The following is a 21,845-nucleotide window of genomic DNA, read 5'->3' as shown; positions in this document are numbered from 1 at the left end:
CAGAAACACAGCATATCCAGAGCAGCTGATCTCCAAACCCCAAGCCCACTCTGGGCCTTCTCACCCCAAAGTGGACTATGTGACCCCAGGCAATCAGATGTTTTCTTCTTTTTTCCTTGTTCTTTATCCTCTAAAAGCTTCCTGCATTCTGCCCCATTTTGCAATTCCCCAAAAGGAGACCATTTGCTTCATCAAGGTGTTAAAGTTTGTTTGCATCACTCTAAACAGTCTTCTTTAATTATTTTTTAAGAGGTTATAGAGGGGCATCTTGGTGGCTTACTCGGTTAAGCGTCCGACTCTTGATTTCGGCTCAGGTCGTGATCTCGAGGTTCGTGGGTTGGAGCCCCACGTTGGTCTCTGTGCTGACAGTGAGGAGGCTGCTTGGGATTCTCTCTCCCTCTCTCTCTGCCCCTCCCACATGCTCTCTGTCTCTCTCAAAATAAATAAACAAACTTAAGAAAAACGCAGGGGGCACCTGGGTGCCTCAGTCGGTTAAGCATCTGACTTCCTCTCAGGTCACGATCTCATGGTTCATGGGTTCGAGCTGGCGTCAGGCTCTGTGCTGACAGCTCAGAGCCCGGAGCCTGCTTCGGATTCTGTCTCCCTCTGTCTCTGCCCCTCCCCTGTTTGTGCTCAGTCTCTCAAAATTAAATAAATGTTTAAACAAATTATTAATAAAAATAAATAAATAAATAACAGTATACGGAAGTAGAATTGATTCATTTGTAGCTTCTAACCTTGTCAGCTTGCTAAATTCACTTACTTCTAATGGTTTTATGGGGCGTGTTTGTAGATTCCTTAGGATTTCCCAGGCACATAATCATGTTATCTACAAATAAACAGCTTTACTCCTTCCTTTCCAACATTTGTACCTTTTCATTTCTTCTTACTGCCTTATTGGGATGGCTAAAGATTCTAATAAATGTTCAATAGAGAAGATAAGAATGAGTATTCCAAACTTGTTCAAGATCTTTGGAGAAACACATTCAGTTATTCATTAGTTGTAGGTTTTTTACAGCTGCCCTTTATGGGGCTAAAGAAGTTCCTTTCTAGTTTGTTGAGAATTTTTCCCATAAATGACCATGAATTTTGCCACATTATTCTTTTGCATCTTTGGGGATGATTATGATTTTTCTCTTTATTCTGTTAATGTCAAACTTCCACTTAATATTGTCTTATATTTTTATAATTGTCTTATATAATTGTTTTATAATTTTAATATTGTCTTATATTGTCTTATATTTTTATAATTTTATTCACATCTGTGGTTTTTATTGCCTTTCCTTTAAACTTGATTTTTTTTTTGTTTTTTTCTCTTTTTATCCCTTGAACAGTGGGAGGCAAAAAATTTCCCTCTACCCTTTCACATTCTTGGCTGAGACCCCTGTAACAAAAAAACAGATTAACAGGAGGATATGTACGTACATACAGGAACCCCACAAAGATATGAGACTCAAAGAAGTGACCAAGGCGGGGAACTTTCATACCCATTACGCAAAGAAACAATAAATTTGTGAAGAATTGACAAATTGACGAGACAAAGGAATTTTTTCTGAAATGCCACTGACTCATTACTTTATATATTTTTTAATTTTTAATTTTATTTTAGAGAGAGAGAAAGGGTGAGCAGAGGAGAGGGGCAGAGCAGGGAGAGGGGGTAGGGAGAGAGAGAAAGAGAGAGAGGTAATCGTAAGCAGGCTCCACGCCCTCCTGGGGACCAATCCCTCGATCCTGGGACCATGACCTGAGCCATAATCAAGAGTCAGATGCTCAACTGACTGAGCAATCCAAGTGCCCTTAGACAAAGGGGTTTGAGCTTTAGATAGTGAAATGCTGAAGAGGTAACAAGACTTGTTTATACAGCCTTCTCAATCTGAAACTGCCTGTCTCTGCTTTCTACCCTCCTGGTACAGCAGGGTACTGTTCACATGGGAGATTTGCCTCCTATTTTCAGGGGCACAAAGGAGGGTCATAGTGTCCTTGTGCCCACCATTTCTCAAGTACCTTCGACTCACGATAATCAATATGCCCAAGTGGCATATTTGGGGAAGACATTTTCTGAACCCCTATGGAAACATATGCAAGATCTACCACAGAAATAAATCCATACATCTAAAGTATGGGTAAAATTGATTTTATTCTTTTTTAAATTTTTAATTGGGTTAAAACCCACATAACATAAAATGTTGTATTTGAAGAGGAGGGATAGTAGGTGAGAGCAACACTATCAAACTCTTAGGAAAAAAATGTAGGAGGGGCCCCCCACTGGCTCAGTTAGAAGAGCATGTGACTCTTGATCCCAGGGTCTAGAGTTCAAGTTGTACATTGGGCATAGGGATTAAGTAAATCAACAAACTTCTAAAAATTTTTAATTTTGGGGACGCCTGGGTGGCTCAGTCGGTTAAGCAGCCAACTTTGGCTCAGGTCATGATCTCACGGTCAGTGAGTTCAAGCCCCGCGTCGGGCTCTGTGCTGACAGCTCAGAGCCTGGAGCCTGTTTCAGATTCTGTGTCTCCCTCTCTCTCACCCTCTCCTGTTCATGCTCTGTCTCTCTCTGTCTCAAAAATAAATAAACGTTAAAAAAAATTTTTTTTTAATTCTAAAAATTTTTAATTTTTTTAATGTTTATTTTTGAGAGAGATTTAATTTTTTTTAATGTTTATTTTTGAGAAAGAGAGAGACAGAGAGACAGAGTGTGAGCAGGGGAGGGGCAGAGAGAGAGGGAGACAGAATCTGAAGCAGGCTCCAGGCTCTGAGCTGTCAGCACAGAGCTCGACGCAGGGCTCGAACCCACAAACCGTGAGATCATGACCTGAGCCGAAGTCGGAGACTTAACCAACTGAGCCACCCAGGCGCCCCTAAACAAATTTTTTTAGAAGTAGGTACACAAGTTCATGACTTTGGATTAGGCAACAGCTTATTTTAAACACGATACCAAACACACAAAGAACAACAGCAGAATAGATCAATTGGACTTCATCACATTAAAAGAGGACACTATCAAGAAAGTGAAGAGACAGCTCAGAATGAGAGAAAATGTTTGCAGGTTATATATCTAATAAGGATCTAGTATCACAATTATTGCAACTCAACCATAAAAAAAATCAAATAACCCAATTAAAATGGGTGAAGGAGTTGAATAGACATTTCTCCAAAGGTAGAGAAATAGCAAATAAGCACACGAGAAGATGTTCAGCATCATTAATCATTAGGAAAACCCAAGTCAAAATCACAACAAGATGCCACTTCATAACCACTAGGATGTCTTTAATCAAAAAATTTGAGGGGTGCCTGAGTCGCTCAGTCCGTTCAGTGCCCGACTCTTGGTTCAGGCTCAGGTTATGAGATCGAGCCCCATGTCAGGTTCTGTGCTAAGCATGGAGCTTGCTCAAGAGTCTCTCTCTGTCTCTCTCTCTCTTTCTCCCTCTGCCCCTCTCCCAGCTCACATGTGCTCTCTCTCTCTCACTCGCTAAAATTAAATCATTAAAATTACAAAATAGTTGACAATAGCAAGGGGTAGTGAGGATATGGAAAAACTTGAACTCTCATGCGTTGCTGTTAGCAATGTAAAATGGTGGGTACGACCACTGTGGAAAACAGCGTGGCAGTCCCTCAAAACATTAAACGTAAAGTAACCAGAGGATTTGACACTTCTAAAAGAATTAAAAGCATATGCTCACACAAAAACTTGTATGTGAACGTTCATAGCGGTGTTACCCATAATAGCCAAAAGGTACACACAATTCAAATGTCCATCAACTGATGAATGGATAAATAAGTTATGGTATATCCATACAGTGAAATATTATTCAGCTATAAAAAGGAAGGACTGACACATGTTACAACACAGATGAAGCTTGAGAACATTATCCTCAGTAAGAGAACCCAGTCACAAAAGGCCATATATTACATTAGCGGGGCGCCTGGTTGGCTCACTTTGTTAGGTGTCTGACTTCGGCTCAGATCATGATCTCGCGGTCCGTGAGTTCGAGCCCTGCGTTGGGCGCTGTGCTGACAGCTCAGAGCCTGGAGCCTGCTTCAGATTCTGTGTCTCCCCCTTTCTCTGTCCTTCCCCCACTCACGCTCTGTCTCTCTCTCTCTGTCTCTCAAAAATAAATAAACATTAAAAACATTTCTTTAAGTTAATTGGAGAAAGGCAAACAAAAGGGAGAGGAGTTTTCCAAATAGTGTCAGGGCTTTGTCTTGTCTAAGGCAAGACAGAACTCAGTACCACAAGGAAGTGACATGAAGAGAATTGGGTTTTAGAGGTCCCACTGTAGCTGAAGTGTGGAGAATGGTTGAAGGGGCAGTTATAATCATAAACGTACCATAAAGATATGAATGCAAAAAGAAAGAAATGATGTAAGAAATATGTCCCTTAAAAGAAATGGAGTATTACAAAAGAGTTCATGTGTACTTCTCTCTCACACACACAGGGTCATGAAGAGACAGAAAAAGAGAGAGAGAGCGGAAGGTTGTGAGGAAGGAAGGAAGGAAAGAAGGAAGGAAAGAAAGAAGGAAAGAAGGAAGGAAGGAAGGAAAGAAGGAAAAAAGGAAAGAAGGAAGGAAGGAAAGAAGGAAAGAAGGAAGGAAGGAAAGAGGGAAAGAAGAAAGGAAGGAAAGAAGGAAAGAAGGAAGGAAGGAAAGAAGGAAAGAAGGAAGGAAGGAAAGAGGGAAAGAAGAAAGGAAGGAAAGAAGGAAAGAAGGAAGGAAGGAAAGAAGGAAAAAAGGAAAAAAGGAAAGAAGGAAGGAAGGAAAGAAGGAAAAAAGGAAAGAAGGAAGGAAGGAAAGAAAGAAGGGAGGAAGGAGGGAAAGAAGGAAGGAAAGAAGGAGGGAGGGAGGGAGGAAGATACCTGACTTAAGAAGAATGTTTTCTCACAACCCTATAGTCTACGGCAGAGATTCCATGAAGCAACTGAAATTGTTTGCAAAATATTGTGTGTTTATATGTATTATATTCTGGGGAAAGTCTACATGTTTTATCAGGTTCTTGGCCTCACCCTTGATCCTCCAGATGGAAGGATTTTAATAGATTTGCTCTTCCTTCTTTTAATCGCCAGAGGGCAGAAAAGCCATACCCTATGAATAAGTCCTCAGTTTCTGCCATCTATTTCCTGCCTTTGCTATAGCTTTCTTTCTTTTTCGTTCTTTCTTTTTCTTTCTCTCTTTCTTTCTTTCTTTCCTTCTTTTTCTTTCTTTCTTTCTTTCTTTCTTTCTTTCTTTCTTTCTTTCTTTCTTTCTTCTTTCTAAATAAGCTCTACGCCCAACGTGTGGTTTGAACTCACAACTCTTATATCAACATGCTCTACCAAATGAGCCAACCAGGCACTCCTTTGCTCTAGCTTTTCGCTAGGCTAAAATTCCCTACCTGCCAGCCCCCTTCTTCATCTATCAAAACGCTACTGTCTCCAACTGCCCATATCAAAAGCAGCCCTTCTTGTTTGATTTAGATGGATTCGCTCCTTCCTTTCAGTTTCTACTTGCATTCTCCATGTCTATGGTAGTTATCATATGCTTCCTTTCAAAACAGCTATTTATTTAATTACTGGTCAGGAGACCTTGGGCAATTACCTGCATTAATCACTGCATAATTATTCTTTTTTTGAAAAATGGAAATATGGATTGTAGGTAAACCCATCACTCTCAAGTCACTTTCCAAAACATCTGTACGCATCTTTCTCAGAAAGGTAAATTTTACATTTGCTGCAACACAGCAAAGGTAACGGTTGTCAAATACGTGATAAATATTGGCCCCAGAATAATTGTACCAACTTCCTGTTTAATATTGCTAAGCAAACAATTGAACAAAAAGAGTAAGAGAAGGGGTGCCTGGCTGCCTGGCTGGCTGGGTCAGTGGGACATGCAACTCTTGATCTCTGGGTTGTGAGTTCGAGCCCCATGTTGGGTATAGACATACTTAAACAATTAGAAAAAAAAAAAAAAGTAAGAGAGGGCAGTGCCCCCGGTGGTCCCATGGATCTGTCTCTTGCTCCAACAATGTTTGGATGGAACAGACCCAGGGATGCCCCTTCCACCAGTCTCTGACCAACATCCAAACTTTTTTCCAGTTGAAACCTTCAAAGCTATCTTCTTCACAGCCACCCTCTGCCTCTGGGACCAGCCAACACCCTACTTTTTAGCTACTCTAAGTATTCTACTCACAAGCACAGCACAGAAAACTCTGTGACAATAATTGAGTGTTTAATGTTGTTTTGAAGGGAGAAACAATTGGTGAGAAAATAACCCTCGAATAACCCTGGGGGTCCTGCTACTCATGCCTCATTTCTTATTTCATTTATTTATTTATTTTTAATGTTTATTTCTTTTTGAGAGAGAGAGGGAGAGCGTGAGCAGGGGAGGGGCAGAGAGAGAGGGAGACAGAGGATCTGAAGCAGGCTCCGCGCTGTCTGGCTGAACCACCCAGGCTCGCCTCACTTCTTATTTTAAAATAAACAGGGGCAGGGTGCCTGGGTGGCTCAGTCGGTTAAGCGGCCGACTTCCGCTCAGGTCACGATCTCGAGGTCCGTGAGTTCGAGCCCCGCGTCGGGCTCTGTGCTGACTGCTCAGAACCTGGAGCCTGTTTCGGATTCTGTGTCTCCCCCTCTCTGACCCTCCCCCGTTCATGCTCTGTCTCTCTCTGTCTCAAAAATAAATAAATAAATATTTAAAAAAATTTTTTTTAAATAAAATAAACAGGGGCACCTGGTGGCTCAGTTGGTTAAGCATTCGACTCTCGATTTCAGCTCAGTCCTGATCTCACGATTCGCGCGTTCAAGCCCTACATCAGGCTTTGTGCTGTCAGATTCTCTAGGATTCTCTGTCTTCCTCTCTCTCTCTGCCCCTTCCCTGCTTGCTCTCCTCTCTCTCTCTCTCTCTCTCAAAATAAATAAACTAAAAAAATTTATGAAAAATAAAAAGAAAATAAACAAAAGTTAGGCCTGACCTGATTTTGGACTGCCTTGTTTTATGGCAGACTATCCAAAGACAGAAACTATGCCTTTCAAGGCATTCATTAAACCTCAAACAGAATTGAAATGGATTAAGCTGACAGTGAAATTTCAAACCCAAGTGGCCTGTGAGTGAGTGGACAGGCCTGCCAATAAATAAGATCATTAAGTCTTGAAATGCTCTGAGATAGCGGTGTCTGTAGCACAAGCCTATTTGTAAACTAACTGAACATTTATTGTTCCAGTAGAGACAGAAGGCAGTGTGTCCCAAAGCCACGAAGCCAGTGCTCTTGTTCATTTCTAGCCGTAGGCATAATGGCCTCAGGAGAAAACTCGATTAACTCAGGAGTGAACAAAGCTGCCGACGTCCGAACTGCAGGCAGAAGGACATAGCTGCTCTCCTTTTAATAATTGCAAATACCTTTTCCAAATAATATAATTGGGGGCACCTGGGTGGCTCAGTCAGTGGCGAGGCCGGCTTCGGCTCAGGTCATGATCTCCCGGTCTGTGGGTTCGAGCCCTGCGTCGGGTTCTGTGCTGACAGCTCGGAGCCTAGAGCCTGTTTCTGATTCTGTGTCTCCCTCTCTCTCTGCCCCGCGCCCCCCCCCCCCCACTTGCTCTCTGTCTCTCTCTCAGAAATAAACATTAGAAATTGTGAAAATAAATAAATAAATAAATAAATAAAATACAAATACGTAAAAATAATATAGACACAGAACCCAAATCAAAACCCTGAGTGGACTAAGGAAATCCAGCAGTCACGCTTCCGATCAATGCAGAAGCGACTTCGGCAACGCAGCCTCAGGAATTGTGGTCAGTTGGGTTTTTGACACCTTCTTGCAATGAGCCCAAAGAAAAGGTTTAAAGTAAGAAAGGCCATGAAAGGAAGATAGATCTTCCACAGGCTGGTGTCAGGAGAGCAGGAGCATTTTAATCAATGTCAAACTCAGCAAACAGGAGCCAAGACAGGTCCCTGAAAAGCAGCAGCCTCCAAAGTCGGGTGCGTGCAGTTAGGGGATGTGCACCCTGAAACATCCCCGGAGGGTGGGGCGGGGAGGAGTAGAAGATATTAGAACTCCTATCCCTGAAACATTGAGGTAAGAGAAGAAAGCATTACAACTTCTGTTTGTATTTGTTTTATCTAGGGGCACCTGGGTGGCTCAGTCAGTTAAGAGCCTGACTTCGGCTCAGGTCATGATCGTATGGTTTGTGAGTTCGACCCCCGAGTCAGGATCTGCACTGACAGTGTGGAACCTGGAGTCTGCTTTGGATTCAGCGTCTCCCTCTCTCTCTCTGCACCCCCCCCCTTCAAAAATAAATAAACATTAAAAAAAGAAAAACAGAACCTGTATTTATTTTATCTGAAAGTAACACTTTAGGGGCACCTGGGTGGCTCAGTTGGCCAAGTGTCTGATTTTGGTCTGACTCTTGATTTGGGCTCAGGTCATGATCTCATAGTTCCTGAGTTCAAGCCCCACATAGGGGTCTTACGCTGTCAATGTAGAGCGTCCTTGGGATTCTCTCTCTCTCCCTCTTTCTCTCCCCTGCTCTCTCTCTCTCTCTCAAAATAAACTTAAATAAGAGTGAAACCTTAATATGAGTGTTTTCACATATGCGCAATAGAATAATACAATAGTTAACATGTAAGTTGTGAATAGTTAAATATTCACATCCTGGGGTATATGCTGATATTTTTCGCTTGTACGTATTCAAATACATTTTATTGTTAAAAAAAAATTTTTTTAACGTTTATTTATTTTTGAGACAGAGAGAGACAGAGCATGAACGGGGGAGGGTCAGAGAGAGGGAGACACAGAATCGGAAACAGGCTCCAGGCTCTGAGCGGTCAGCACAGAGTCCGACGTGGGGCTCGAACTCACGGACCGTGAGATCATGACCTGAGCCGAAGTCGGCCGCTTAACCGACTGAGCCACCCAGGCGCCCCTGAAATACATTTTAGCCAAATATGCTAGATTCGAAGCTCCGTGAAAAAAGTGACCATCTATCTTTATTTCCCAGGACCTAGTGCAGTAATTGGTGTGTAATAGACAGTCACTGACGGTCAGTTCTGGAGGGCAGGGGGCGGAGGCAGGCGTGGCCCAAAGAGCCGGTGCAGAGTCACCAGCAGGGCGCAGTGTGGCCTTCCACACCAACCTCGACTATACGACTACGCTTGGCTGCCCCTGCTGGAACATGCATTGCCGTGGCCGCTGTGGCCAAGGTGCTATGTGACCAAGTGCTCGGTACCCATGGCCATCTGGGCGTCCTCTACCAGAGAAAGGATGATGGATTCGGGGACCTGAAACAGAAATTCTGGAATACATGTAAGAGTGGACTCAGGTCCAGGCTTTTTGTGCAGTTGTCAGCCTTGTTCCTGTTCACTGGGAAACAGCTCTCACTAGACTCTGGTTTTCTGTGGGCCACTCTCCTTCCTCTGCTTTTCCAGCGCAGTGGTGAGGGCACACGGACGTCAGCGTTCACCTCCCTATGTATAAAGCAGACCAAGAGAGGCACCTGGATGGCTCAGTCAGGAAAGTGTCTGCCTCGTGATTTCAGTTCAGGTCATGATCTCATGGTTCATGAGTTCAAGCCCCACATGGAGCATTCTGCTGTCAGCACAGAGCCTTCTTGGTATTCTCTGTCCCCTCTCTCTCTGCTCCTCCCCCCACTTGCGCTTGCCCTCTCTCTCTCAAAAATAGAATAAACATGAAAAAAAAAAAAAAAAAAAGCAGGCCAAGAGAGTTGAAAGGCCCCAGGGAGATGAGAAGTCAAATTCTGAAAGTGATTGAATTTTGTCCCCTAAATACAGAGGCTTGTCTGCAGATAAAGACTGCTTAGTTATGTGCTCCATATTGAAGAATTACTAGAACATAGAGCCAATTGTTTCATTTTTATTTTTATTTTTTATTTTTTTTATTACCGTTCATTTATTTTTGAGATAGAGAGAGACAGAGCATGAACGGGGGAGGGGCAGAGAGAGAGGGAGACACAGAATCAGAGGCAGGCTCCAGGCTCTGAGCCATCAGCCCAGAGCTCGACGCGGGGCTTGAACTCACAGACTCACGGACCGCGAGATCTTGACCTGAGCTGAAGTTGGATGCTTAACCGACTGAGCCACCCAGGTGCCCCTCATTTTTATTTTTTTAAAGATTTTATTCTGGGGGCTCCTGGCTGACTCAGTCGATTGAGTATCCAACTCTTGATTTCGGCTCAGGTCATGATCCCAACATCAGGGATCGAGCCTCCCCTCGGGCTCTGCACTGAGCATGGGGCCTCCTTAAGATTCTCTCTCTCCCTCTGTCCCTCTCCCCTGCTTGCTTGCTGTCTCTCTGAAATTAAAAAAAAATTTTTTTTTAATTTTATTTATTTATTTATTTTTTAATGTTTTCTTTATTTTGTCTTGTTTTGCTTTTTACGTTTATTATTGACAGAGAGAGACAGAGCATGGGCATGGGAGGGGCAGAGAAAGAGGGAGACACAGAATCCGAAGCAGGCTCCAGGCTCTGAGCGGTCAGCACAGAGCCAGATGTGGGTCTCGAACTCACAAACCGCGAGATCATGACCTGAGCTGAAGTCAGATGCTTAACCAACTGAGCCACCCAGGCGCCTCAAGATTTTATTTTTAAATAATCTGTACACCTGGGGCGCCTGGGTGGCTCAGTCGGTTGAGCGACCGACTTCAGCTCAGGTCATGATCTCACAGTCCGTGAGTTCAAGCCCCGCATCGGGCTCTGTGCTGACAGCTCGGAGCCTGGAGCCTGCTTCAGATTCTGTGTCTCCCTCTCTCTCTGCCCCTCCCCTGCTCATGCTCTGTCTCTCTCTGTCTCAAAAATAAATTAAAAAAACATTTAAAAAAATAAAAAAAAAAAAAAAGAGTCGAAGCCTGCTTTAAAAAAAAATGAATGAAAATAAAAACTAAAGAATCTGTACACCCCAAATGGGGCTCAAATTCACAACTCCAGGGTCAAGAGTCACATGCTTTTCTGACTGAGTCAGCCAGGCACCCCACACCTGGTTTTTCTTAATTATCAATGAGCACTTGAAGTTTTATTCAAACCTCCATTTTTTTTCATTCTAGTCTGAAAGTATTACTTTTCTAATGTTTTCACTTCTTGAATACTTTGGTTATTAACTAACCACGGTGGGGCACCGGGGTGGCTCAGTCGGGTGAGTCAGATGACTCTTTTGGCTCAGGTCATGATCCCAGGGTCTGTGGGTTGGAGCCCCCAGTCCGACTCTGCACTGACCGCATGGAGTCTACTTGGGATTCTCTGTCTTCCTCTCTCTCTGCCCTGCCCCCGCGTGTGCACTCGTGCTCTCTTTCTCTCTCAAAATAAATAAGTAAATATTTTGAAAACACTACCAAGAGCAGCATAACAACATTTTACTATTATTACTATTTCTATTCTGATATTTTATTTTATTTTAGAGAGAGAGAAGTGCGAGGGGGGAGAGGGGCAGAGGGAGAGAGAGAGAGAATCTCAAGCAGGCTCCAGGCTCAGCATCGAGCCTAACCTGGGGCTCGATCCATGACCTTGGGATCGTGGCCTGAGCTGAAATCAAGATTCAGTTGCTCGACTGATTGAGCCACACAGGCCCTCCTCTATTTTAATATTTCAATGCCAGCTGGTTTAAGGAACCTATTTTGATTGTACACACTTCCCTTCTAAAATCTCACATTATCTCCTAAACACCTTTGGTCAGATTACTTTTTTTTTTTTTTTTTAATATTTTTAATGTTTATTTTCAAGAAAGAGAGAGAGCCGAGTGCGAGTGGAAGAGGGGCAGAGAGAGAGGGAGACACAGAATCCAAAGCAGATTCCAGGCTCTGAGCTGTCAGCACAGAGCCCCACACGGGGCTCGAAGCCACAAACCGTGAGATCATGACCTGAGCCGAAGTCAGATACTCAACTGACTGAGCCACTCAGGTGCCCCACCTGTTTTCTTCTTTTTTTAAGTTTACTAATTTGGGGGGGGGGGGAGGGGGAGGGTGGGAGAGAGAAAGTTGGGGAGGGGCAGAGAGAGAGGAAAAGAATCCCAAGCAGGCTCTGCTCTGTCCGAGCAACTGAGCCACCCAGGAGCCCCCTCAAAATGATTTTTTTAAGTAACATTGTTAGCATATGAGATCTGCCAGGGAAAGTTGATGACTTTAAGGAAACGTATTGTTCAGCTGCTCTGTCTATGAAGTATAAACCGTAAGAACAGTAAGGCCCACTTCAAGAAACAGTGAAATAATGTTTATAGGTAACATGTAGAATAATGCTTGCCATTAGACCACCAATAAATGCCAGTTTTCTTATGTCTAGTGTCTAATATACTGTCAACCGCATCATGACTATGTTAGATCATTAGGGCTAAGTGTGTGTGTGTGTGTGTGTGTGTGTGTGTGTGTGTGTGTAATTAAGGATATCATTAGTTATGACGGATTTTCCAAGAAGACAAACTGTAAACATAAATACATTGATATTTCAGATCCAAGAAGTCATAGACCAAGTCGCGAGTTTTATTAGATTTACCCTAAGAACACTCCTATTTTCTATTTCTGACAGCCTACCCACAGCCACATTCATCAACCACCATTTCTTCATAGTGTCGTAAAATGACATTGTCATCATTGTCCTGATACAGCATGGAAATGGGGGACAGCTTGGTGGGGATACAGACCGCCTGGGGGATCTCTGGGTCAACTGCATGCATCAGGGCTTGCATGAAAGCATAATTGGAGCCGTTGAGGGAGGTGGTCAGAGAGAAAGGACAGTCTCCGTGGCAATAGTTTGCCATGAACCCTTTGGGAGCGATAATCCACTTGTGCCAACCTAAGTCCCGGAAGTTGATGAATAGCTGATGACGATGGCAGAGGTTCTTGCAAGGAGCCTTCGGCGCGGGGATGGCTTCCCTCCTTTTTCGGGACGAAGGGTGACACTGCTCAGGGTGGAGAGTCACCACCAGCAGGGAGGCACGAAGGGACTGTCTCAGTCCGGCACAGGCGTCCTGAAGCTGAAAAGTCACCCCAATGTCTCTGTTTCCTTTGACCAGTATCTCTAGCAACAAACCCAAGTTCTTCTGGGGGTCGTTATTCCAATCCTTAGCCACATCCAGCAGGTTGAAGTGAACGACGCCTTGAGGCCGTGGTACTGACTGTAACGCAAGCATTCTACCCGGTTTAGGGATGGGCTGGTCCCCCACCTGAGGCTCCTGAACCAGGAACAGAGCCAACTCCAGTTCTGGTCCCAGCTTATAGTAAGTGTTGGGCCCCAAATCCAGGCCCAGTTGGGCCATTGTTAACTGTTCCTTCTCTTTAATGGCAGACAGGTTAAAATAGAGGAACTTCTGGAGGCAAGAGGAGGCCTGGGAAAGTTTCCTGGAGTAAAGAAAGAGACCTAGATGGGAACAGAGATGTAAGAGTCACCATAACATAGTTGACTTCATATCCGCCATTATGATATAAATATCAAATTGTTATATGATAGCCACATATACCAAACAAGGGCAGGAAATGATCAGTTAGACTCGAACCCTACCATGGGGAGGATTTGTTTCTCCCACTCCTCATTCACGGCCAGAGGTTCTTATCTTCGCATCCACAGGTCCCCAAGGGGTCCTGGATAGAATTTAGAAGGCCCATGAACTTGGATGGGAAAAAGAATTATATCTTTATTTCAGTGGAACTCTAAATGAAATTTGGCATTTCTTTCAATTATGAACATAGGCAACAAACAAATCCTAATAGGACCTATGACACTGTTACCAGTAAAAATCATAGGTATGTTCATAGATTAAATTGTTGCAAACATCTTAAAATAAATTTATGCTCATACTACTTTCCTTTTTTTTTTTTTGATTATATATCCATTTTGAGAGAGAGAGAGAGAGAGAGAGAGAGAGTGCCAGCGGGGGAGGGACAGAGAGAGAAGGAAAGAGAGAGAATCTTAGGCAGTTTCTGTGCTGTCAATGCAGAGCCTAATGTAGGGCTCGATCTCGTGAACCCTGAGATCACGACCTGAGCTGGAGTCAAGAGTCGGACACTTAACTGACTGAGCTCCCCAGGAGCCCCCCATTACTTTCAATTTAAGGTAAATATAGTCCCTTCCCTAGATCGTTTTATTGATTGCATTAATAAAGGACCCATGCTAGATTACTATACACACATTTGGTTTAAAATATTTTTATAAATGTATCTCAATATTTAATTGATTTCTTTGGAAATCCTAAATAGTTTTAGGCATATAAATCATTACTCTGAGAGGGGGTCCATTAGCTTCAACAGAACGGCCCAAGGGACCCATGGCACAAAATCGTTTAAGAACATCATAGGCTGTCAGGCGTCGCTGGTCCAAATCTAACTACTCAGATTGACTTCAAAACAACCTCCTACCATCTAGCCAAGACTGACCCTCCCGAAATCCCTTATGTTTCATCTTTAGATGATTCTTTATCTAAAGCCCACAGTTGTCAGTGTCAACAATTCCTAGTCTGGGGTCTCTGAAGACATCATGTCCCACTGCACTGAAAGTTGGGGTGCAGCGTGATGTCTCCAGTTTCTCCACAAGGGACCCTCCCGTCTCTGTATCTTTGGCAATTGTAGATGTATTCTCCCTGTTTTCAAAGCTGACTTCTCTGCCTGGATTTTCAAACCTTACCTATTCCTTTAGAGAAAGGTCAATACTTTTATCCCCCCCCCCCCTTTTTTATCCCTTCATCTTCAGTTTTCCCCTCTCTGCAAATAAACTCTTTGGCCTAATGCCACCCTATTGTTAGGTAGGGTGGCTTCACCCTAAGTAGGTATTTTCTAAGGTCATTGGCTTATGGAGAAATTACAACAGAAACCCAAACATGCTAACCATTCCTCCTTCATTCTCAAGTCTCATTCAAAAAACAACAAAATCACAAAATCAGGGTGCCTGGGTGGCTCAGTTGGTTGAGCATCCGACTCTTGATTTTAGGCTTAGGTCATGATCCAGGGATCCAGCGGCTTAAGATTCTCTCTCTCTGCCCCTCTCCCCCCCGACCCCTGCCCCGCACTCTCTCTCTCTCTAAAACAACAACCAAAAATTACTAAGCATTTGAAATTATCCAGTCTCCTCTTCAAGCCTACCATATCATCTTTCCCTTTCTTCTCATTGGCCATCTTTTTACAAAGGTGGGTCTATATACGCTGTCTCTGCCTCTTACTTGGTAGTTTTCTGTTAGTTTCCACTTCTACCCTTACTACTCCACTGGAACACCTTTCTTAAACGTTGGCTGTCCAATACAGAGATGTCTTCACAGAACTTACCCCTCTCCACTTGTCTGAAAAGTTGACCTCTCCTGTTCCAGGCTAGAACTCTAACCTGCCAGTCTCCCTTCCTCTTCCTGTCACTAAATCAGATTCCTTAAGCATAAAAGAAAAGCCAAAGCCAGAATGGAAAGGATGGACAGATTGGAGAGCATGAAAATAAAAAGGGACACTTGGGTGGCTCGGTGGGTTAAATGTCCGACTTCAGCTCGGGTCATGATCTCATGGTCTGTGAGTTCGAGCCCCGCGTCGGGCTCTGTGCTGACAGCTCAGAGCCCGGAGCCTGCTTCGGATTCTGTGTCTCCCTCTTTCTGCCTCTCCACTCCCCCCCCCCCCCCCCGCTCATGCTTCTGTCTCTGTCTCTCTCTCAAAAAAAGTAAATAAACATTAAAAATTTTTAAAAAAAGAAAGAAAAGGGGCGCCTGGGTGGCTCGGTCGGTTGGGCGGCTGACTTCGGCTCAGGTCATGATCTCGCGGTCCGTGAGTTCGAGCCCCACGTCGGGCTCTGGGCTGACAGCTCAGAGCCTGGAGCCTGTTTCGGATTCTGTGTCTCCCTCTCCCTCTGCCCCTCCCCTGTTCATGCTCTGTCTCTCTCTGTCTCAAAGATGGATAAACGTTAAAAAAAAAAAAAAAAAAAAAAACTTTTTTTAAAAAGAAAGAAAAGAAAAAAAACTTCTATGTTCAAAAGACATCATTAACAGGGGCGCCTGGGTGGCGCAGTCCGTTAAGCGTCCGACTTCAGCTCAGGTCACGATCTTGCGGTCTGTGAGTTCGAGCCCCACGTCGAGCCCCACGTCGGGCTCTGGGCTGATGGCTCAGAGCCTGGAGGCTGCTTCCGATTCTGTGTCTCCCTCTCTCTGCCCCTCCCCCGTTCATGCTCTGTCTCTCTCTGTCTCAAAAATAAATAAATGTTAAAAAAAAAAAAAATTTCAAAAGACATCATTAACAAAATTAAAACCACAAAGAACAACCAAGAATACTCGTAATACGCATGGGTGAAAATTCACAATTAGAAAGAACTTTTACAAATGATTAAGAGGACTTATAAATCATTAAGAAAAAGAAGACTCCTCAATAGAAAATGGCCAGAATGTATAAATACGCAATGATTTGAAAAAAGTAAAAATGAATGATTCATTATCCATTTGAAAATGCATTCCTCCTGGGGCACCTGGGTGGCTCAGTCGGTTAAGTGTCCGACTTCAGGTCAGGTTATGCTCTCAGTTTGTGGGTTCCAACCAGGCGTAGGACTCTGGGCTGACAGCTCGGAGCCTGCTTTGGATTCTGTGTCTGTATTTCTCTCTCTCTGCCCCTCCCCCACTTGTTCTCGTGCTCCCTCTCTCTGTCTCTCAAAGATAAATAAACGTTAAAAATAATTTTTTTTAAAGAAAATGCATGCCACCTTTTTAAAGAAATAAAAATCAAAACAGCGAGATCATGTTTTCCTGCCAGTTAAACAAAAATTAAAAGCTAGAAGAGTATTGTTACTCAATGGCCTTCCAGGGTAGCACACATAAGTACATTGTAATATATTCAGAGAATGAAATACTGTAAGCAATGAGAATGAACTAAAAATACACACACCAGGGATAAATCTCACAAACAGAATGTTGAGAGAAAGAAGCCAGACAGAAAAAAGGACACATTTTACATTTCCGTTTACGTGAAGTTGAAGGTGGGAAACAGGCAAAACTAATACAGAATGTTAGACGGCAGGAGAAAAATTACTCTTGCTGAAGAGTCGGATTAACCAGAAGGGGGCGTGAGGGTCCTCTGGTGTAACCGTCTGTTCTGTTTCTTTCTTTCTTTTTTTTTTTTTTTTTACTTTTTTTTTTTAACGTTTATTTACTTTTGAGACAGGGAGAGACAGAGCATGAACAGGGGAGGAGCAGAGAGAGAGGGAGACACAGAATCTGAAACAGGCTCCAGGCTCTGAGCTGTCAGCACAGAGCCCGACGCAGGGCTCGAACTCACGGACCGTGAGATCATGACCTGAGCCGAAGTCAGACTCTTAACCGGCTGAGCCGCCCAGGCGCCCCCGTCCGTTCTGTTTCTTAATTGGGGCGCTGGTTATTCTGTGAAAATTCACTGTGCTGTTCTCAATGATTTGGACACCTTCTGTATTATGTGACACTTCAATAAGTTTCTATTAGGGGCACCTGGGTGGCTCAGTCGGTTAAGCGTCCGACTTCGGCTCAGGTCAAGATCTCACACTCTGTGAGTTCGAGCCCCGCGTCAGGCTCTGGGCCCATCGGCCCATCAGAGCCTGGAGCCTGCTTCCGATTCTGTGTCTCCCTCTCTCTCTGCCCCTCCCCCGTTCATGATCTGTCTTTCTCTGTCTCAAAAATAAATAAACGTTAAAAAAAAAAAAAATTTTTTTTAAAAAATAAGTTTCTATTACATTTCTATAAGGATTCCTGTCAAACTGTGGGAAAGTGAGAAATTCTTAGACACTCATGGTACCAGAAAAATGATTGTAAAGCTGTTCTTTTTTAGATTACGTCCACATTTGTCAACAGAGTACCAGTTACACAGATGATAGTATGTCTATACAATGGAATATCACTTAATCCTTACAAGGAGATCATCGTGACTTTTAGTTCTGATTTGTACGAGATATTCATACTTGAATGATGTATAGTATGATCTCATTTATTTAAAAAATACGAGTTTCGGGGCTGGGAGGGCGGGGAGGGTGGGTGATGGGTATTGAGGAGGGCACCTTTTGGGATGAGCACTGGGTGTTGTATGGAAACCAATTTGACAGTAAATTTCATATATTGGGAAAATAAATAAATAAAAATAAATAAAAATTAGAATCAAATAAAAAAATAAAAAAGAAAGAAAAAATAAAGAAGAAAAGTCTGGAAGAATATATATGGCAACTGTTAATGGTGGTTTTCCCTAGGTGGAGGTTAGGGAGCGATGATGGGGAGATCATGTCCTTTTCCTGTGTCATTTGAGAGGATTATGGTCACCATAAAAACCAAAGTTTTTTCCCTGGGGGAGGAAAGGAAGTATCTTCAGCTCTTTTCTACTTTCCATGGAAAGCTCTTCAAACTAGCTTCCCACACCCCTTAACCTTCCTCCAGGAATTTTCCCTGAACCCCCACCCCCAAGGTCCTGAGTCATTTACATAATAATGCTTAGCATAAAGTATGGAAGTTATATGTTTTCTATTTCCCTACTATGACCTTTTTTTTTTCCCTTTGACCTTCTATAAACTCTTAAAGGGCAGACTTTATCTTTAATTTCTATATTCTCATAGCCATGGACAGTTCCCAGCACCTAGTAGGTCTCCAACAAATTCTTCTTGGACAAATAAGTATTCAAAGTTTATCTCCAGTTACTATAAAACTAACCAATCAGGGCTCTCAATTCCTCTTCTGATCTGCGCCCGCCCCCACCACCATGGAGGCTATACAGAAATGCAGATTACAACACCCATCTCTGACTTTGAATAAGACTTGAATAAGAATTGGGAGAGTGAGGGCAGGAACCGGGCTGGAGAGTCAACTTCTAACAACTGACCTAGGTAATTTGGGTGGGTGGTCAGTTTGACAAATTACTGAATGGCATTCACTTAGATCCTCATATAAACGGTGTGACAATGGCATATATTATTGCTCTGTACTCACAAATCATTTGTCAGTGTTTATTTTTCAGTGAGAGAGAGGGAGAGTGGAGAAGGGACAGAGAGAGAGAGAGACAGAGGATCTGAAGCGGGCTCTATACTGACAGCAGAGAGCCCGATGCGGGCTTGAACTGATGAAAGGTGAGATCATGACCTGAGCCGAAGTCAGACGCTTAACCGACTGAGCCACCCAGCCGACTGAGAGCCCCTGTGCTCACAAATCAATAGCCTTTTCCATGCAACAAAAGTAGTGGGGGAGGGGGGGTGCGGAGGAGGGAAGCAAGAGTCCTGGGCAAACTGAACGCCCCATGTTCGCCTCCTTGCTTGCCATATCATAGGCACCAGAATGCATCAATAGTGGCCAGAAGAGTGAAGCCTGGGCCCTAATTCCACCCCACTCCTCCCACCTTAACCGTCGCACAAAAGCGTTGATTCTGAACAAACCGAATCTGAATCCTGAGTTGGTTCACGCACTGCTAGCTGTATGATCTTGGGTAGCTTCCAGATTGTCTACTGTCTGAGACTTAGTTTCCTTATTGTTAAAAAGCAGATAAGAATACCTGCCTTCTGAACGTGAGGGTGTAGTGGGGGAGTAAAGGAAATAGAATATGTAAAACACCAGCACAAGGCCTCCTACACACCCTTCAGTAATTGGTACTGCCCCCCTTCTTTCCTTTCTTCATTATCACCCGCTGCCCGGCTCTTCTGGAGAAAGCACCCTCCCTCATTTCCTTACCTTGATCCGGGAGAAGTCGGAGTACGTTCCCACGGATACCAAAATCCTTTATGTAGCAGAAATCTCGGGAGTCCACACTTGCTGCTGCTGCCTCTCGATCCTGGAAAATTTTCTTCAGGGTGTAAGGCACAGGTTGGAACTTCTGGGGCGAAGGCACTTTGTCTAAGCCCAGAAACTGGAGAAAAACATATTCCTGAAATTGGACCATCTGGGCCAAAGCCACGGTTAACAGGAGGCCAACAGCCAAGAGGGGCAGGGAAGGAATCATGGTCTCTGAGCTGAGACAAAGCTGGCTGATCAGGCTGGAGAGAGCTCTAGCACCTGACTGCCTAGCAATTCAGAGGCTGCAAACTTGCCTGATGTAAGATAATCAGGTGTGAATTGCTCTCTTCCCAGCTCCTCAAAGGCAATTGGATGTGAAAGGACACAGAATTTTTTTCTCTTCCCTTGCCCTACTCTTCTTCCCCAAAAGTTCACAAAACAAAGACTACCAATGCCTGGACCGGACTCCAAAACTCTGAGGTTTGTCAGCGGCGGATAGAATGGAAAGGAGACAGGCATGTATTCATTTGACCAACATTTATTACTCATCTATTATGGGCAAGGCTCTGAGGTAGGTGCTAGAATGGTAATGAAAAATGGTCACGACAAAAGTCTTGTCACTCGCGATCGATTTAGACAAATACACAGGGAGATTTCTGTTAGACTCTATCTACAGCGATGGGGGAAGCCAAACCAGGAAGAGAGAACTCTCCCCAAGAAAGGTGATCTACACTCTGTTTTCAGCTCTAAGAGGGACTGAATTTTATTCATCTAACCTCGCTCTTCCTTTTTTTTTATATATATAACTTTTACTTATTTAAGTAATCTCTACACCCAACGTGGGGCTTAAACTCATGACCCCTACCTAGATCAAGAGTCGCATGGTCCTCAGACTAAGCCAGCCAACTTTGCCCTTCCTGTTAAAAATCAGACTGACTGGGTTAATTCTGATTCAACTACTTTTTAGTTACATGACATTGGGTATGCCGCTTAACCTTTTGTAGTTTTTGTTTTCTCAACTGAAAAGAAAAACTGACCTTCTAGTATGCTATATGAATCTGTTAAGATGATGTATTTTTTATTTTTTATTTATTTATTTTTAGATGATGTATTTTTTAAATCTTTTTTTAAATTTTATTTTTCAGAGACAGAATGTGCAATGGGGGAGAGGGGCAAAGGGAGAGAGAGAGAGGGAGGGAGAATCTTAAACAGGCTCTACGCTCAGTGTGGAGCCTGACGAGAGGCTTGATCCCACGACCCTGGGATCACGACCTAAGCCGAAACCAAGAGTCAGATGTTTGAGTGAATAAGCCACCCAGGCGCCCCAAGATGATGTACTTAAAGTGCTCTGCACAATGCCTGCCAAATGGTAAGGACAAAAAAAGTGGTCACACAGGGGAACGATTTAAAGTTGAAGTAGACATTTTCTAGTAAGACGATCATGCATTCAAGACTGAAGGAATTACATGTGGAAAGGCATGGAGGTTATCGAGACACTGAGGTTTGGCAGTATATATCAATTCCTGGTTTTGTGTTTTGTTGTTTTATCAAACTACCGGTAGATTGTCAAACGCCGTAGAAGAATTAGCTGGTTTATTGCCAAACTAATTTTCGTGCTTTTTGAGAGCAGGGACTTTTTCATTTTACACGATTTTATTCCACCCATTCTAAGAACTTGTTTCCCCTAAAGGAAGAACAAAATGCTGTCTTTACTATATAATCGTTTCCTATCACCTACAGGATAAAATCAAAACTCTTTAGTTTGGCATTTAAAACCTTTATTGATCTCGCACCGTATCACTAGCCTCATTTCCTACCACCCACCATCACCAGTGTTAACGCCCTTGTAAGGATATTGACCTATTTGTAGATCTCCTATGACCTCATTGCATCTGAGAGTCTTTGCACGGACCAAGTTCAAAGGTTACTTCCACTTGTGCTCGCTTCGGCAGCACATATACAAAGGTTACTTCCACTCAAAGACGTCTTGACTCACTAAAATATATTTAGATGTTTCTTCTTTCTCCCACTGAGCTTTGAGTGAGCCCTCATGAGAGCACTCACCGCAGCGCATTTCACTGTGTCTTTTGTCCAGGTCCCTCCCAGGCAATGTACTTCTTGGGAATCAGACTCATGTGTTTTCATCTAAGTATCTCCACTGTGTATTTTCCTCTAAGTATCTCCACGAGCCAGGAAAGTGTCTGGCAGGTA

General features: G+C 43.5%; 1 protein-coding gene across 1 annotated transcript; it reads right to left on the bottom strand.

The window, feature by feature from the left end:
* Nucleotides 1-12,497: 12,497 nt before the first annotated feature.
* On the bottom strand, nt 12,498-19,860 carry GDF3 (growth differentiation factor 3). The gene is made up of 2 exons (XM_060604369.3): nt 19,593-19,860; nt 12,498-13,327 (listed from the first exon to the last, which is right to left on the bottom strand). Exons 1-2 carry the CDS (start codon nt 19,858-19,860, stop codon nt 12,498-12,500), a joined length of 1,098 nt encoding a protein of 365 aa, XP_060460352.3.
* Nucleotides 19,861-21,845: the final 1,985 nt, after the last annotated feature.

Source organism: Panthera onca, chromosome B4 (assembly GCF_046562875.1).
Source record: "Panthera onca isolate mPanOnc1 chromosome B4, mPanOnc1 haplotype 2, whole genome shotgun sequence".
Classification (NCBI taxonomy): domain Eukaryota; kingdom Metazoa; phylum Chordata; class Mammalia; order Carnivora; family Felidae; genus Panthera; species Panthera onca.
The sequence above is the reverse complement of the archived record's forward strand: the minus strand, read 5'-3'. Positions and strand labels throughout refer to the sequence as shown.

Bases quoted from the DNA above. Each gene is read 5' to 3' on its own strand.
- GDF3 (XM_060604369.3), bottom strand. From the start codon at position 19,860: ATGATTCCTTCCCTGCCCCTCTTGGCTGTTGGCCTCCTGTTAACCGTG. The intron at 13,328-19,592 runs GTAAGGAAATGA...GTTCCCATCTAG, and splicing joins CCGACTTCTCCCGGATCAAG to GTCTCTTTCTTTACTCCAGG.